Here is a 16159-nt window from a genome sequence, read left to right on the forward strand (position 1 = left end):
ATTCAAGGATGTCTCTATAAAAGAGAAACAACCAAGAATGGTTTTATAAATTCACAAGCCCATCAAATATCTATGGGCTATTATGAATTTCTTGTATTCATTTATTTGTAAAAATTGTTTTTAAGTATAAAAATCAATTTTTAAAAATAAAAGTATTTTTTTTAATTTTCGGTTGAACCGCCGGTTCAAACCGGCGAACCGCCGGTTCATGCAAAAAACCGGCGGTTTTAAACCGCCTCGTGAACCGGCGGTTTTTTGAACCGGAACCGGAACCGCCGGGACCCTTGGCGGGCTGGTTCCGGTTCATGCATATGATGAACCGTGAACCGTCGGTTCATGAACCGGAACCGGCGGTTCGGAACCGTTGTGCATGCCTAGATTCAGGACTAGTGGACTTGAAAACTCTACTTACTCCATGTAGTTTCCCCATCATGCCTACAATTTTCTGGTAAATCATAAAAGAAATTGACTTATGACTGCCTATGGTCGGAGTCGGGCCCCCCACACACTTAAAATGACAGCTTTAAATTTCCATATATTAGAGCATATTAATAGAGCTCTCCTTGTCCGAAAAGAAAGAAAGAAAAAGGATGGATTATGCAAAGAAAAAGCAATGCAGATTAGTAGTATTCCCTCTTCCATTTCAAGGCCACATAAACCCGATGCTTCAGCTGGCCAGCATCCTCCACTCTCGTGGATTCCTCATCTCCGTCATCCACACCCGCTACAATTCCCCCAATCCATCCAATTACCCCCACTTCTCCTTCCACCCCATCTCCGACTCCTTGTCCGAATCCCCCCATTCCGCCCCCGACCCTGTCCGCATCATCAATCTCATCAACACCAACTGCGTCCACCCTTTTTGCCAATGCCTCGAGGGCCTCGTCTCCGAGGGCGACGTCAAGTGCTTCATCTCCGATGCTAATTGGTATTTCACGCACTCTGTTGCCACCGCTCTCGGTCTTCCCAGGATTGTCATGAGGACTAGCAGCGTCGGCGCTTTCTTGGCCTTCGCCGCTCTCTCTCGTCTTAGAGATGAGGGATATCTGTCCCTCTCTGACGGAGGTACGGTTGCATGCTCCTAATTTCATTGATTGTATCTTTGAGAGTTTAGCGATGCATACTCAAACTTGATATTAGTATGATACTGTATATATTGATTGTCTAAGATGTGTTTGGGTCCCATGTTGTGCCTGCAAGCACAGCAAAGGCTGATGTCCCGCACAACATATATTTTAATAATAAATTAAAATATTAATTTTTTCATTTAAAATATGTGTTGCGTAGAACAACTGTCCTTGTGCTTATAGTCTCAACAGGGGATCCAAACCCGTCTAAGACTACTAATTTTTGACAGATTTGAAAATGGAGGAGGCAGTGGAGGAGGTGCCGCCGCTGAAGGTGAAAGACATGCCCGTGATAGAAATGTACAACTCTGAAGATGCATACAACAACATAGCAAAAATGGTGGAAGAAACGAAGAAGGCTTCCGCCGTAATTTTCAACACATTCCAAGAGCTTGAGCAACCCGAGATCGGGCGGCTCAACCAACACCTCGAGTCCCCAAATTTCGCCATCCCATTCCACAAATGCTTCTCGGCGGCATCGAGCAGCTTACTAGCCCAAGACATGAGCTCCATCTCATGGCTGGACGAGCAGCCACCGAAGTCCGTACTCTACGTTAGCTTCGGCAGCGTCGCGGCCATGGATGGCACGAGGCTGCTCGAGATGGCGTGGGGTTTAGCCAACAGCGGGAGCCGGTTCCTGTGGGCGGTCCGGCCCGGCCTGGTCCATGGGTCGGAGTGGCTCGAGATGCTGCCCAGTGGGTTCTTCGAGGCGACGAGTGGGAGAGGAATCATTATAAAGTGGGCCCCGCAGCAGGAGATTCTGTCCCATCCCTCAGTCGGGGGATTCTGGACGCACTGTGGATGGAACTCGACGCTGGAGAGCATATGCGAGGGCGTGCCAATGATATGTTCGCCTTTCTTTGGCGATCAGTTTGTGAATGCGAGGTATGTGAGTGATGTTTGGAGAGTTGGCATCAATTTGCACAAGGATTTGGAGAGGGGAAGGACTGAAAATGGTATTAGGAAATTAATGGTGGAGAGAGATGGGGAGGAGATGAGGAAGATGGCTATGCTGTTGAAGGAGAAGATAGATGCTGGATTGAAGATGGGAGGTTCCACTAATAGGGAGCTTGATGAATTGATTAATGTCATTTCTTCATTCTAGTCACATTTAGTGATTTGTTATGTAGTGTCTGCAATTTGTGGTTAAGAAAATAAAATTGACAATCCACTCAGAAAAAATTCATATGATCGTATGGTGGAATATACTGATGCTAGATAGTAGAAAATGAATGACAATTTCCTTGCACATAGTTAGTTTATAGAATTTCATCCCTAGATGAGTTATATCATAGGCACCCCTTCATGTATGCTCTCGAGCGAGGAGTGACACCCACTGGGCGTCAAGAACCCTCCAACAGCCGGATGAGCCAACACCTCTTCTTGAGGTGCCCAACCAACAATATATCCCCTCTCCTTAGTACCTTGCGATAGTTCCACCGGAAACCAACTCTCCCCAGCCTCAGAATCAGGCCTCATCACCCACAGGAATCTTTGACCACTATTCACCAAACCATGCCAAAACTCCATCAGTTGATCCTTATTGACTATAGCCAGACTCCCGAAGCTCACATAGAGCACAGACTTGAGCGGTTGAGAGTCGAGCCATGTCAAGCAGGACCTATCTTCTTCCCATAAGCTATTGGAGGATGCAGTTAGTGTTGATGAAGTGGCAGCTAATTTGGCCTTGAGATGTGCGTGCAGTGGTTCAATAGTGTAAATATTGGGACAGATATTATGCATCTCGAAAAGAATTGGGGCATCGAGTTCATCAAATGTGTTTAGTATGAGACCACAGGCTCGGGGATTTTGTCTGGTTTCCGTCTGATAAAATCTAACGCTGGGATTATGTAAGTCATCGGAGCAACAAAAACTTGGAAGGTCTCTGCGCCTGAGATACCTTTCCATGCCGGGCACACCCTTCACCATTACATCCAAATCATCTCCTACCAAAAATGAAAAATCGAAAAATTGTTGTGTTTATAAAGTCAGGATATAACTCAGTAACAAAGGTCAAATACTCCCTCCTTCCATAAAAATAAGTACATTTTTCTTTTCCGTCCGTCCTATAAAATTATCCCAGTTCCATTTATGGAAAGTTTCTCTCAAACTCATTACCCATATACAACTTATATTACTAGAACTCATCATTAAACACTAATATAATGTGGATCTCACTATCTTCTAATATTAACTACCCGTATGCATTAATTCTCTTGTAGACAAATGTCCTTTTTGGGAGTATGCTCTGGTAATAGATGACAAGCTCCGTCTTAAATCTAAAGAAATTGCACTAATGATTTAGAGTTGTTTAGAAGAGAATCAATTTACATATATGAGAACCACAAAAAATTTCAACAATTGAGAATAAACAAATAGAAAAATATAGCTTTGAAAGGAAGCTCTCGAGAATGAATAAGGTTAGGAAGGGAAAAGAAATAGAAAAATATAGACTTATCTGACTAGTAGTAGTATGTTTTTTTTTTGTTGGCATAGCGGTGCGGTGAGTGTTGTCTTCTTTTTTCAATTTCTTAAAAACCGCCCTTCTTACACTTTCTATTCCTTAAAATTAAATTATATTGGATCATACAAATTTTAATTTTAATGCGTAATTAATAAAATATAGAAGAATTAGTTGAAATTAGATAGTAGTAGACGATGAGATCTAGTAAATCAAGTAAAAAAAAATAATGATAAACAATTCCATCTCACTCCAACCATATAAAATGAAAGAACATTGCGAACCATTTGTAGATAACATAATACAACATCCAACTACTCTAATAATAAAAAAACCAAAATTTTATTTTAGCCATATCCTCTGCTCTAATACAACAAGTAACAAAATCCAACTCCAATTCCACAATAAAATAAAAAGAAGCACATCACTTGTGCTCGGTGCTTAACTTCATATTCTTGATATCATCAATCAAACGATCCAAATCCGCCGCCGACGAGCCGCCTTCCCCCACACTCGCCTCAGCCGCCTCCGACATCTCTTTAGCCCTTTCCAAGAACTCATCCTTCCTCACCTCCATAACCTCCCTCACCATCTTCTCCACCACAACTCTGTCGCAACTATCCTTCATATCCAATCCCACCTTCCACACCTCCCCCACAAACCTACTATTCACTTGTTGGTCCACATAATGCGGCCAACATATCATCGGTATCCCCGCCACCAAACTCTCCAGAGTCGAGTTCCATCCACTGTGCGTCAGAAATCCCCCAACAGCCGGGTGCGCCAGCACCTCCTGCTGCGGGGCCCAGCTAACCGTGCACCCCCTCTCTTCCGTGGCTCGTGACAACTCATTAGGAATCTCCACGGGATCCAAACCTGCGACCGAGCCAGGCCTCCGGACCCACAAGAATCTGGAACCACTATTCACAGTTCCATGCAGAACCTCAAAGAAGTTTTCCTTTGTCATGACACAGAGGCTCCCAATGCTGACATACAAAACGGACCGGGCGGGCTGGTTGTCGAGCCAAGAAATGCAGCTCCTGTCTTCTTGGTAGATGCTGGTGGAGTTGATGTAGCAGCTTGTGCGATTCTTCAGAAGGAGGGCGTGGAGGGGGCCGATGGCGTAGATGTTTGGGCAGAGATTGCGTATTTGGGCTAAGACTGGGGCGTCGAGGCGTTGAAAAGTGTTGAAGATGAGCCCCTGGGAAAGGGGCATATGGTGTACCTGCTTCAGCACTAGATCTACCTGAGGATCTGTGAAATCTATGGCGCCGCGACAAAAGCTTGGTAGGTCGCGATGCCTCATAATGCCTTCTAATTCCGGGGCGTTTCTTATATACTCATCCTGGTTGTCATCTGTTAGTGACAAAAGTTTATGTTGGCAATTGAAACTAACCACATCGGTGTACAAACAAAACTGAAATTACTATATAAGTCTGATAGACCCATCCTCCCGATTGGTTTTAGGATGGAACCAATAGATTTCTATCAGTTTAATCCTCTAAAGACAAGAAAATGACAAACCTTTGAAAGGAAGGTCCCCAGCTTGAATGAGTTTAGGAAGGCACATGTATGTCCAAATAGCAGATGGGCTAATAGTATCAAAATACAAGAGGGGGACTCGAGCCTGAGCAGCTATATCGGTAGCAAACGTGAGTAGGCCATCAGCGACGACGCAAGTGGGGGAGTGGTCATCGGTTGAGATGAGCATCTGGTGCAAGATAGGGGGGGCCGCGGCCCCCAGGGAGGTCATGAGCTCGGAGAACTCAAAGACGGTTCTGGGATGGTCGTGGGGGAGACCATCGGGGATGGGGTTGAAGCGAAAGGAGTCGCCATACTTGGTTGAGTGAGGTTGAGCGTGGGAGGAATGGAGGAGGCGGCGGTGGATGTGTTGAGTGATGATGAAAGTGACCTTGATTTGGTGGAGACATAAAAGCTCAGCGAGTTTGAGCATGCAGTTGATGGGGCCTTGGAGAGGTAAAGGGAATATCAGCACATGGGCACCCATTGTTGGATTGAATTGGAGTAATGGGATATTCTTATTCATATATATAAGTGTCTCTTCCAACAAATCAAAAGTTTTAGAATACAAAAATAACAAACATCTAAGTCAGAGATGGTATGCTGTAGTCGTGTATGCAGCTTGTTCTGCAACATTGAATATATACAAATACTTGCATCCAAGATAATGTAGTGGTGGTCCCCCTGATATTTTATATGTGCGGATACTGGATAGGCATGGGAGAACCTTTACTCTGCTTGGTAGATCATATATTATAAATAGAAAGGTGGAGAGGTGTTTATATAAAGAAAAACTTATTATAAATATATAAAGATTAATTTTGAATACAGAATAAAGTAAGAAAGAAAAAAGATAGAGAGATGAAGAGATAATAAAGTAAAAAAGAGTAAAGTATCAAACAAGAAATAAGTTGATTTTTTCCAAAAACTAAAATGACTACAAAAAAAAAGTACGACTCAGCCACAAAGAGACGTACTATGTGTTTGGAAATTGGAGTACAACCAAAAAGAGGCTCTCACTAATTAATAATCCTTCCGTATCACAAAGTTTGTTTCATTTTATCATTTTTGTCCGTCCCATAAAGTTTATCCCACTTGGAACCTACCAAAAATAGATATTAAATTCACCCTTCAATCTCCTCAATGTGGGACCCTTATTCCATTAAACAACTCCATTTAATACAAAGTCAAACAATTTCTAAAACTTGTGTCGAGTCAAATTGGGACAAACTTTTGGGACGGAGGGAGTACTCCATTAGTCCATTAGTTGTGTTTGGGGAGCAACTTCATGTTCTTGATATCATCAATCAAGCGATCCAAATCTTTGGCCGACGACCCGCCTTCGCCAACACTCGACCTAGCCGCCTCCGACAGTTGTCGAGCCCTTTCCAAGAACTCATCCTTCCTCAACTCCATAACCTCTCTCACCATCTTCTCCACCACAACTCTATCGCAACTATCCTTCATGTCTAATCCCACCTTCCACACCTTTCCCACATACCTACTATTCACTTGTTGGTCAAAATGATGCGGCCAACAAATCATCGGCTTTCCCGCCACCACACTCTCCAGAATCGAGTTCCACCCACAGTACGTCAAAAACCCCCCAACAGCCCGATGATCCAACACCTTCTGCTGCGGCGCCCAACTCACAACACACCCCCTCTCTCTCGCACCCTCCAACAACTCAACAGGAATCCCATCATCCAATCCAGCCACCGAACCGGGCCTCTGAACCAACAAAAATCTCGACCCACTATTCACCAAACTAGTGCTGGCAATTTTCGACACGACACGATAATCTGACACGAATCCGCACGAAATTATTGGGTTGGGGTCAAGTCTTATTGGATTCGTGTCCTTATCGGGTTGACCCATTAAGAACCCGATAATTTCGGGTTGGGTTCGGGTCGGATGCGGGTCGGATACGGGTAACCCATTAAGAAATAATATTATTTTTTTTATTATTATTTAAAAAAATATATATTACTTTAATTTTTTAATTTCTTATAAATTAGGTTTAAATAGTATAAAACGAATTTTAATTATGTAAATTAGGTTAGAAATTAAGGTTTAATCGTGTAATATTAGGTTTTAATCGTGTAATATCAGGTTCGGGTTGTTATCGTATCGTGTCAACCCATATTATATCGTGTCGATAACGGGTTCGTGTCGGGTGCAGGTCGTGTTCGGATTTGAAGGTAGCAGGTCGGGTTCGTGTTCGGATTTACAGTTTCCTTAGCAGGTCGGGTTCAGGTTAGGCCTTATTGGGTTGGGTCATTATCAGGTTGACCCGATAACGACCCAATCCGCACGATTTGCTAGCCCTACACCAAACCATACCAAAACTCATGAAACTGATCCTTTGTCATGAGAGCAAGGCTTCCAATGCTGACATACACAACCGATTTCGAGGGCTGCTTGTCGAGCCAAGAAATGCAGCTCCTGTCTTCTAGCAAGATGCTGGAGGAGCTGTTCTGAGATGTTTGTGTTCGAAGGACAGTGTGGAGGGGGGAGTTTGAGCATATGAGATAAAAGTGAAGAATCAAGTTGATGAAAAGTGTTCAAGATGATCCCTTGAGAAAGGGGCATCAAGTGTGCCTGCTCCAGGAGCAACTTGATCTCGAGATCTTCCAAGTTGATGCCGCGGCAGAAGCTGGGAAGGTCGCGCCGGCGGATGATGCCTTCGATGCCGGGTGCGTTTCTTATAGTTTCGTCCAAGTTGTCATCTGTGTTTTGTTACAACATGTCAACATGTTAGTTTTTTAGTGAACGAGCGACCAATACTTAAATGCATAACTAGAGAACATGAATTTAGTTCACTATAAGCGCAATTTTACTTCGATATAAAGGCGTTTTAGTTCACAACACGAATTTAAAAACACAACGTAAACCAAAAAGCCAGTATAATGCACTAAATCCTTCATTGAAGGTTGTAGTGACCGGCCTAAATCACTCTTATAGTGAACTAAATTCGTGTTTTTTGGTTATACATTTAATACTATTATTTAACTAATATATAAAAACTAAATTAGTGAGTTTTGATCTATATAAAACTCAATCTTAATACAAAAACGCAGAATCAAGCATACGGAGGTCATATTTAGGTCATTGTCAGGATTTGGTCTAGATTTTATATTGAGATTGGGATGCTTTTTTGTATTAACCTTTTTCCTAAATTAGTACTCCCTCCGTCCCATTAAATATGCAACATTTGCTTTTCGGCACAGGAATTTATGTAGTGTTGTTTTGTGAGTTAATGAAGAGAGAGTAAAGTAAGAGAGAAGAAAAAGTAGAGAGAGTATTGTTTCTATTTTTAGAAACGTTTCATTTTTAATGTGACAGACCAAAAAGGAAAACGTTTCATTTCTAATGGGACAGAGGGAGTACTAGTTTTGTAGTTATACATATAAAATTATTTAACTAAGTATAAATAAAAGGTACTTGTGAATTCAATTTTTTAGTACAAGAATAGAGAAATTTCTTGAAATTTTTTAATTTGATGGGCGATTGGGACGCATGATAGGAAAGCATATTCCTCAATATGATACCTATTCTTTTTTATGATACACACTCCCCCGTCCCATTTTAGGAGTCCCATTTGAGTTCGACACGGATTTTAAGAAATGTAAAAGAATGTTGGTGAAAAAAGATAGTGGAATGTGAGTCCTAGTTTTTATATTAGTTTTATAATAAAATGTGAGTGAAAAAATATTAGTGGAATGTGAGGCCTAATACCATTTATGGAATTTTTCAACCAAAACTCCTAAAGTGAGACGCCCTAAAATGGTAAACCGTGACTTCTAAAGTGGGACAGATGGAGTATTAAATTGAGGTTAGGTCATTGGAAAGTGGTTGAATTAATGCTAGTTTTAATTATCAAGCTTTATATATTTTTTTGCTAGAATTTGGTTTTTCACATTTCTACCCGTATTGTTAAAAAAATAGTACATGTAAAATTAAAATGCTTGATTTATTTTATATAGGGTGAGAAGGTGGGATATTAAAAAGATGAAAAACAGGAAGAAAGTGTGATAAACAAACCTTTGAAGGGAAGTTCCCCAGCCTGAATGAGTTGAGGCAGACACATATTAGCCCAAAGCGCAGAAGTACTATAAGTATCAAAATAGAATAGTGGCACTCCAATCTCACCAGCTATATCACTCGCAAAGGAAAAAATCCCCTCAGCAACAATGCAACTGATCTCCCTCACCGCCACCATCTGCTGCAAGATAGGCGGGGCGACGGCCGACAATGATGCCAACAATGCCGAGAACTCGCGAATAGTTCGGGGATGCTCTTCAGGCAGACCGTCGGGGATGGATTTGAAGCGAAAGGCGCCGCCATAGTTTGTTGTCATGTAAGTTTGGATGGCGGAGGAGACGAAGAGGCGGCGGTGGATGTGTTGAGTGATGATGAAAGTGACCTTGATTTGGCGGAGGCAGAAAAGCTCAGCGAGTTTGAGCATGGAATTGATGGGGCCTTGGAGAGGGAGAGGGAAGATCAGCTCATGGGCATCCATGACTGGATCTGGATTGGGTATTGTGGTTTTCTTTCATTGCTATGTATGGTTTTATTATGTGACAGGTGGCGGTGGAGAAGGATGGCAAATCTAGAGAGATAAGTTTCTTTTTATTTAATTTACTACTTTTATGTCCGTTATTAATTATTCCAATTTGTTACTCTCTTACTGAATAATTAACTTTTTTAAAAAAAACTATTTTAGTACATTTATTAATTTTTTTGCACCTATATTTTATTATACTATTAATCTACCTACCATTACCTTTTTTCATCCATTTTTTATTACTACACTTGTCCAATAAAAATAAACATAATTGTGTCCAACATAGTAAAACTGATATTGTTTTGTGTACGGAGGTAGTATATATTTTTTAAAATTTAAGATGGGTCAAACTAAATCTATTACTCCATTCGTCCACGATTAAATGTCTTATTACTTTTACAAATAAGACTCATATTTTATTATAAAATTAATACAAAATATGACTCACATTCTATTATTTTTCAATCTACTGTTCTTTATATTTCTTTAAATTTCTAGTGAGGCGACTTAGAACACTTATTTGGACAGAGTATTAGTGAAGGAAAAGAGGAAGGTCCATACTTCTTCCATTTTCGATAAAAATATGCATTTTTGGTTGTGTATAGATTTTAATGTATAATTGATAAAGTAAAAGAGATATAGAAAGAAAAAATAATTACAGTATTGTTAATGGAGAATGAGTCCCATCTCATTAGAGGAAAAAAAAATCTAAATTTAGAAAATGTATATATTCTTGTGGGATTGACTAAAAATGAAATATTACATATTTTTGTAGAATAAAGAGAGTAGTTGCACAGAATAAGGGAGAAGCCATATGAGACACAGCAATCAGATTTCAAGCCTCCTTGTTCAAATTATTAAATTGGTATGCTTAAAGAAGTCCAACAAGGAGGCATAAATCAGTTTGTTTTAAAACAAAAGTCAGAGAGACAGAGGCATAATTAAGATAAGGAAATGAGAGTATGTTTTCAAACCCTAATTTAATTTTAAATACCAAGGGGACCGAACCGGGCCGAGTTAATGGAGGTGGATCGAATTTAGGGTTGCTAAGTGGGTTGTGGGCTAGGGTTGGGTTTAAGCAGTGATTGGGCTTGATCACTGGGCCTATCACAACGAAGCATATATACAAAAACAAATTAAATTCCCTTGGAGTGTAGTCATCATCCATCAATCAAGAGAAGATGGAAAAAGTGGCATCAGAGAAGATGGAGTACTTGCACAGGAGAAAGTTGATGATGATCTTTTAAAAATCGTATAAACAGGCAGAGAAGCAAGTGATAGTCATCATTAATCATTCTTATGGTAATGCTACCAGATATTTGAATTTTACTTAAAGTACTATTTTGTGAGCTTGATTGTTTTCTTAAAAAACAAAAATTCCGTTGGAGTTAGTTAGTACTGATGCATCATGTTTACTGACATAGATCATTAATCAAGTAAGGTTGAAAATGTATAGGTATGAGTAAATTAATAATGTACAAACTAACTATTAATATACCATAATTCTACAATCCAATTGTTATTTGCGGACAAGTATGAAGAGCAACTCACTCAGTTAGTAAGCACTTCTCATCAATAAGTAAGGCGGGGTTGGAGTCATCTAATGCACGAATTATCATCATCTAAATCATAGTGTTCATCAATTGCAACCACCTTCTTCTTCTTCTTCCTCCCACTTCTCGAAGCACAATTTCTACTATACTTATCCAAACCCTTACACCTCAGCCGATCCTCATCGTCGCAATCACCCAATTCCGCAGGAGGCAGGAAGCAATCCGTCGACAGCCCCTTGACGTTGAAGTCGATCTCCTCAATGCTCCAAATCTCCTCCATTCTGCTTCTGCTGTGGCTCTCGGGATTATTGTCATCAAAACTCGACAGCCACACCATTGTCCGGCCCCCGTGAGCAATGTTGACGCCGTTGATTGCTCTGTAGTCTTGGATCAACGACTCTGTTTTGGTCTCCCAATGGATTTCTTTTACTCTCAGTGAGTGAGAGTCTTGTAGTTGGATTAATAGCCCACTTTTCTGGCTAAAATACCCCCAAATTGTGTGTTTGATTATTTCTGCGTTGTTGCTGCATCTTGCAGCCTCTGTTTCAAGCTTTAGTACAAAGCAATCCTCGCCGTTGATTTTTTTCTCGCCGATGCAGATGGAGTTGGAGAATAAGTCTGCTGTTCCCTTTGGATCGAGCCCCTAATAGTGCACAACATTGATCACAGTTACTCATTTAAACTAAAAAAATATATTACAACAATCTCACGTTGGTGTACAAAAGAAAAGTCAAAAAAGTAGGTTTAGTTGTTTAATGATATGAGACATTTTTCCACCATCTCAAGTCAAAAGGAAAAGATGACTTTTGAGGTTGTTTGTGACAAAATAAAAATCACAAAGTGATGACTAATTAAATATATATATGCGCGTTTTTGGACTGTGATGACTTAGTGATTTCATACGATGTAAAAAGGTAATCAGTTGGAAAATTGAAGTATTCCTTTAGTCAAAACTAGCAAATCAAATTTGACAAATTAAAAAAAAAAGGAGTTGACTATTCAATTGAAACCGTACTTGCAAGGAGCGGCGGAGAGGGCGCGGGGGAGCGCGGGAGGTGCGCCAAGGAGTCTGGCCCCACGCGACCTTTCCATCGCAGCCGGCGCTTAATTTGAAAGCAGAAAGCATGAGCTCCAGACTCCAGAGCGCGGGGCTCTGGTGCCACAGCACGAATCCGCCGAATTCCCCCGCGCCTTTATTCATCTTTCTAGCATCAGCCGCCATCTTCACCTTCCCGACCGCGCACATGTTTTCGATCGAGTCGAGGGCGTGTGCGCCTCCGCAAGACGCTACATACTGTTGGACTATGTATGAAGCCATCGATTTTTCCTGCATACCAAAATTCAATACAATTAATTTCCAAAACCAAAAAAAAACTTCATAGAGGGATGTAATCAAATGCAAACTCTAAATATTGTATAAACTTCAAACTACGATCTGATCGTTAGAAAATGTTAACAGATAAACACAATGTCAACGGAGCTCCAAGGACAATATATATATGTGATAATATCAAGACATACGATGGGGTGGGGTTTGATGTCGTGATCGGAGGAGATCGGGAGGGGGAGCAACGGGGCTCCAACGACGCCGAGCAAGGACTGAATCTCCAAGGCGCGCCCCTCATAGTCCGGGGAAGGGCGGGAGGCGCGGCCGCTCATGAGCCAGGACTTGACAGCCCGCCACGGCTTGCTGGAGTTGGAGGCGGCTGGGAACATCTCGTCGGGGATGGGGACCTCCAGGACTGTCTCGAGGCCGTCGTCCCCTTCGAGGTTGGGCCACAAGGTTCTCATCGGAAGGGGTTTGAGTTTGGTGTGTGTATGTAATAAAAGATGTGGACAACGCAAAAGAGTTTGTTTGTGTAATGGTAAACGGCAATGTTTATATAGTCTAATGTCCATACCATATGAAAGGACAATGTCTAGTTATTTTATGTTTGGGGTATAATAGTCCAATTAGCTTTATCGGACATAGGGAATAATATCATTTCCCACCTAATTTTCTCATATATGTGTTCGTCAGTTATAGAATTTCTATAATTTATACAGGTTCTCACATTCGTTTACAAAAAAATTACTACTTTCGAGTTATGTGAATGAATGAGTTGTAACTATGCTTGTAAACACGTCTCAAATAATTGATATTGAGCTAGGTAAATTGAGAAGATATATTTGTCATTTACTTTGTTCACGAATAAGAGTCCCGTTTTTTCATTTTAGTCCGTCCGCGAATAGGAGTCTCGGTTCACTCTTACCTTAAATGGTAATAGGGTCTCACCTTCCATACAAGTGAGATCCCTATTCCACTAACTTTTTTACCCATTTTTCTTAACATTTCTTAAAACTCGTACCGCCCATAAATATATATTTTTATAAAAGGAAGAAGATAACTTGAAAATAGATTAATAAAAATAACTATCATATTTTTCTTTTTGAATAAATTAAAGAAGGTATAATATCTTCTTAAAATATTTTTTTATTGCAAAATAAATATTTTATAGTAGTGATTTTTCTTTTTCTTTTCATTAGACTTGCTCCTTTGACGACTCACTAAATAAATAGGTTGCCAAAAATATATCGGCCAATTAGCAAGACTGGAAGAAAGACTTAGATGGCAAATCAAATTACTAGTAGTATAATTTTGATTGAATTATAAAGAATTGATAACTATGAGGCGATTTGATTGATATACCACGTTGCAAAGGCGACCAAAAGCATCTTTCATAGACTCATAAATCTAAATGGAAGACCAATGGGACAAAAAATTAAAATCTTAAAAATAATCAGCATATCAGATATGTGTCCGCAATTCCGTCAAATAAATAATTATGCATATACTTCTATATTTATTCCCAAATAGTAGGTGTGACGCACTTCAGATTCATGATTTAAAATAGGTTTAAACTTTAAATTATAATATAAATCTAAGTAAAAGATCCAGCCACATGTATCAGGAAAAAATTGATTATAGGTAGGGCTGGCAAAATATACCGTAATACCAAAATACCGCACTTATCGTACCGAAAAAATATCGAAAATACCGAATTTGCGGTACGGTATGATACCGTATCGGTATGGTAAAGGTATAGATTTTCCTATACCGCGGTATACCGCAATATACCGGATTTACGATATTTGCCAAAAATTTGATATATATGTTGTATTTAAAATTTATATAAAAAATAGTTAATATGTTAAAATCTCTAACCATACTTTCATATTTTAGTTCAACCGCCCCCAACCCCAAACATACATATGCAAAGATGCAAATCAAGTTCACTGTATAGATTTGATTATGGTGTAGTTTTAATCTTTTAGAAATTATTTAAATAAGTGAAATTTTATTTTAAATATTTGGCTATAATATAATTTTTTTGGTATGAAACACAAGTATTACGGTATGTCATACCTTATTTTGGTATACCGTACTCGATATGCCATACCTTATTTCGGTATAATATAAAAGTACGGTATACCGCAATACGGTATGGTATACCGCATAGACGGTATGGTAACGGTATCGAAAATAATCATACCGAATTTTGCGGTATACCGCAATGAGGTATACCGAAAAATTCGGTAAGGTATAGGTATGATATTTTCTCATACCGCAATTTGCGGTACGGTATACGGTATGACATTTTGAGTGCGGCATACCGTACCGTGCCAACCCTAATTATAAGTTGATTCAAAGAAAAAAAGTTTCCTAAATGAGATTTTTTTAATACTCTGCTACAGAGGAACACGTCTTACCTTACTTAAAAAAATCCAAGTAAATATAACAAATATTTTATGTAAATGAGAAATTTGAAATCACTATATAAATTTTAGAAAAAAATATATATGTACATAAATTGTACATGTTCATAATATTCCTAAATTTTTAAACTTAATTGAATTTAATTAAAAATTAGTTTTGTTATTTGTTGAATTATTATGAAGCAATAAGAAAGAAGTGATATAGAAATTCTATGTCAAATTTTAACATGATTTCAAGCTTGATTCAAATTAATTATACAATATTTAGTTAAAAAGTATATTTTTTTCTTAAATATACAAATATATAAGTTAAAATATTTTTTTTTGAAGTTTTGCAAAATGATTAATATGAAATTTATTTTTAATCAATTAATGTTTATGAATCAATTTTTAAGGTAAAATGTTAAAAAGTTCGATTATGTACGCACAATTACATCCATTTATGACTATCCTAAATTTTATAGGGTACATCTTAATAGTATCATAACAAATCTACGATTATTAATTGAAATTTAACTAACTCTATAAAATATCTATATTAAAATGGATTGATCCAATAATATATCTGAATTTTGTCCAATTAACTGAGGATTGGTGTAATCTTATCGGGAAAAAAAAATCAGCCACTCCAAAATTAATCACGAAGAGAATTTGACGCAATTTTATCTTAATCTAGCTTGTTTGTTACGCACATGGTGGGGAATATTAAATCTTCACAATATAACAAAAATAAAACAGAAAATCTCATGATATATTCTAGCTATTTAGCATCAATAGGAGAAATATATTGTGAAACCAAGATCTAAATTATGAGGAATTATAGTATGCTTGTAAGAATAAAATATTAAAATCACAATCTTTTCCATAATTCAGTTTGTTTTCTTCGCGAAGGATGATTGAGCTTTACACAATGATTATGAGAGCACCCACAACCGTGCTCTTGCCAACTAGCACGGTTATGGGCCCGACCCCACTTTTTCTTCCTGCTCTTAGGCAAGAGCACAACATCCACAGCTGTACTCTTCCGCAAGGACGAGCACAATTCAGTTTAAATAAAAACATTTCCATAATATTAAAATTCATTAAAAACCAAAATAATATTACAAATTACAAATAAAATAAAAAAGACATAATTAAAATCCTAAAAATTAAAAATTACATAATTAAAATCTTA

General features: G+C 38.9%; 4 protein-coding genes and 1 pseudogene across 4 annotated transcripts; 1 reads left to right on the forward strand and 4 right to left on the reverse strand.

The window, feature by feature from the left end:
• The first annotated feature begins 578 nt into the window (after positions 1 to 578).
• On the forward strand, positions 579 to 2309 carry LOC121797008 (UDP-glycosyltransferase 76B1-like). The gene is made up of 2 exons (XM_042195754.1): positions 579 to 1065; positions 1358 to 2309. Exons 1-2 carry the CDS (start codon positions 591 to 593, stop codon positions 2230 to 2232), a joined length of 1350 nt encoding a protein of 449 aa, XP_042051688.1. The 5' UTR covers positions 579 to 590; the 3' UTR covers positions 2233 to 2309.
• Positions 2310 to 2411: 102 nt separating this feature from the next.
• On the reverse strand, positions 2412 to 3056 carry LOC121805262 (7-deoxyloganetic acid glucosyltransferase-like). Its single transcript, XM_042205094.1, has one exon. The coding sequence runs from the start codon at positions 3054 to 3056 to the stop codon at positions 2412 to 2414; it is 645 nt and encodes a 214-aa protein (XP_042061028.1).
• A 793-nt stretch (positions 3057 to 3849) lies between these two features.
• LOC121744037 (7-deoxyloganetic acid glucosyltransferase-like) lies at positions 3850 to 5953 on the reverse strand. The gene is made up of 2 exons (XM_042137481.1): positions 5113 to 5953; positions 3850 to 4944 (listed from the first exon to the last, which is right to left on the reverse strand). Exons 1-2 carry the CDS (start codon positions 5633 to 5635, stop codon positions 4013 to 4015), a joined length of 1455 nt encoding a protein of 484 aa, XP_041993415.1. The 5' UTR covers positions 5636 to 5953; the 3' UTR covers positions 3850 to 4012.
• Positions 5954 to 6002: 49 nt separating this feature from the next.
• On the reverse strand, positions 6003 to 9768 carry LOC121744041 (annotated as a pseudogene).
• Positions 9769 to 11104: 1336 nt separating this feature from the next.
• On the reverse strand, positions 11105 to 13060 carry LOC121799229. The gene is made up of 3 exons (XM_042198558.1): positions 12751 to 13060; positions 12245 to 12556; positions 11105 to 11872 (listed from the first exon to the last, which is right to left on the reverse strand). The coding sequence occupies exons 1-3, from the start codon at positions 13018 to 13020 to the stop codon at positions 11273 to 11275; spliced, it is 1182 nt and encodes a 393-aa protein (XP_042054492.1). The 5' UTR covers positions 13021 to 13060; the 3' UTR covers positions 11105 to 11272.
• Between the last annotated feature and the right edge of the window lie 3099 nt (positions 13061 to 16159).

The sequence above is a fragment of the Salvia splendens genome, chromosome 1, assembly GCF_004379255.2.
Source record: "Salvia splendens isolate huo1 chromosome 1, SspV2, whole genome shotgun sequence".
NCBI classification, from domain to species: Eukaryota; Viridiplantae; Streptophyta; class Magnoliopsida; order Lamiales; family Lamiaceae; genus Salvia; species Salvia splendens.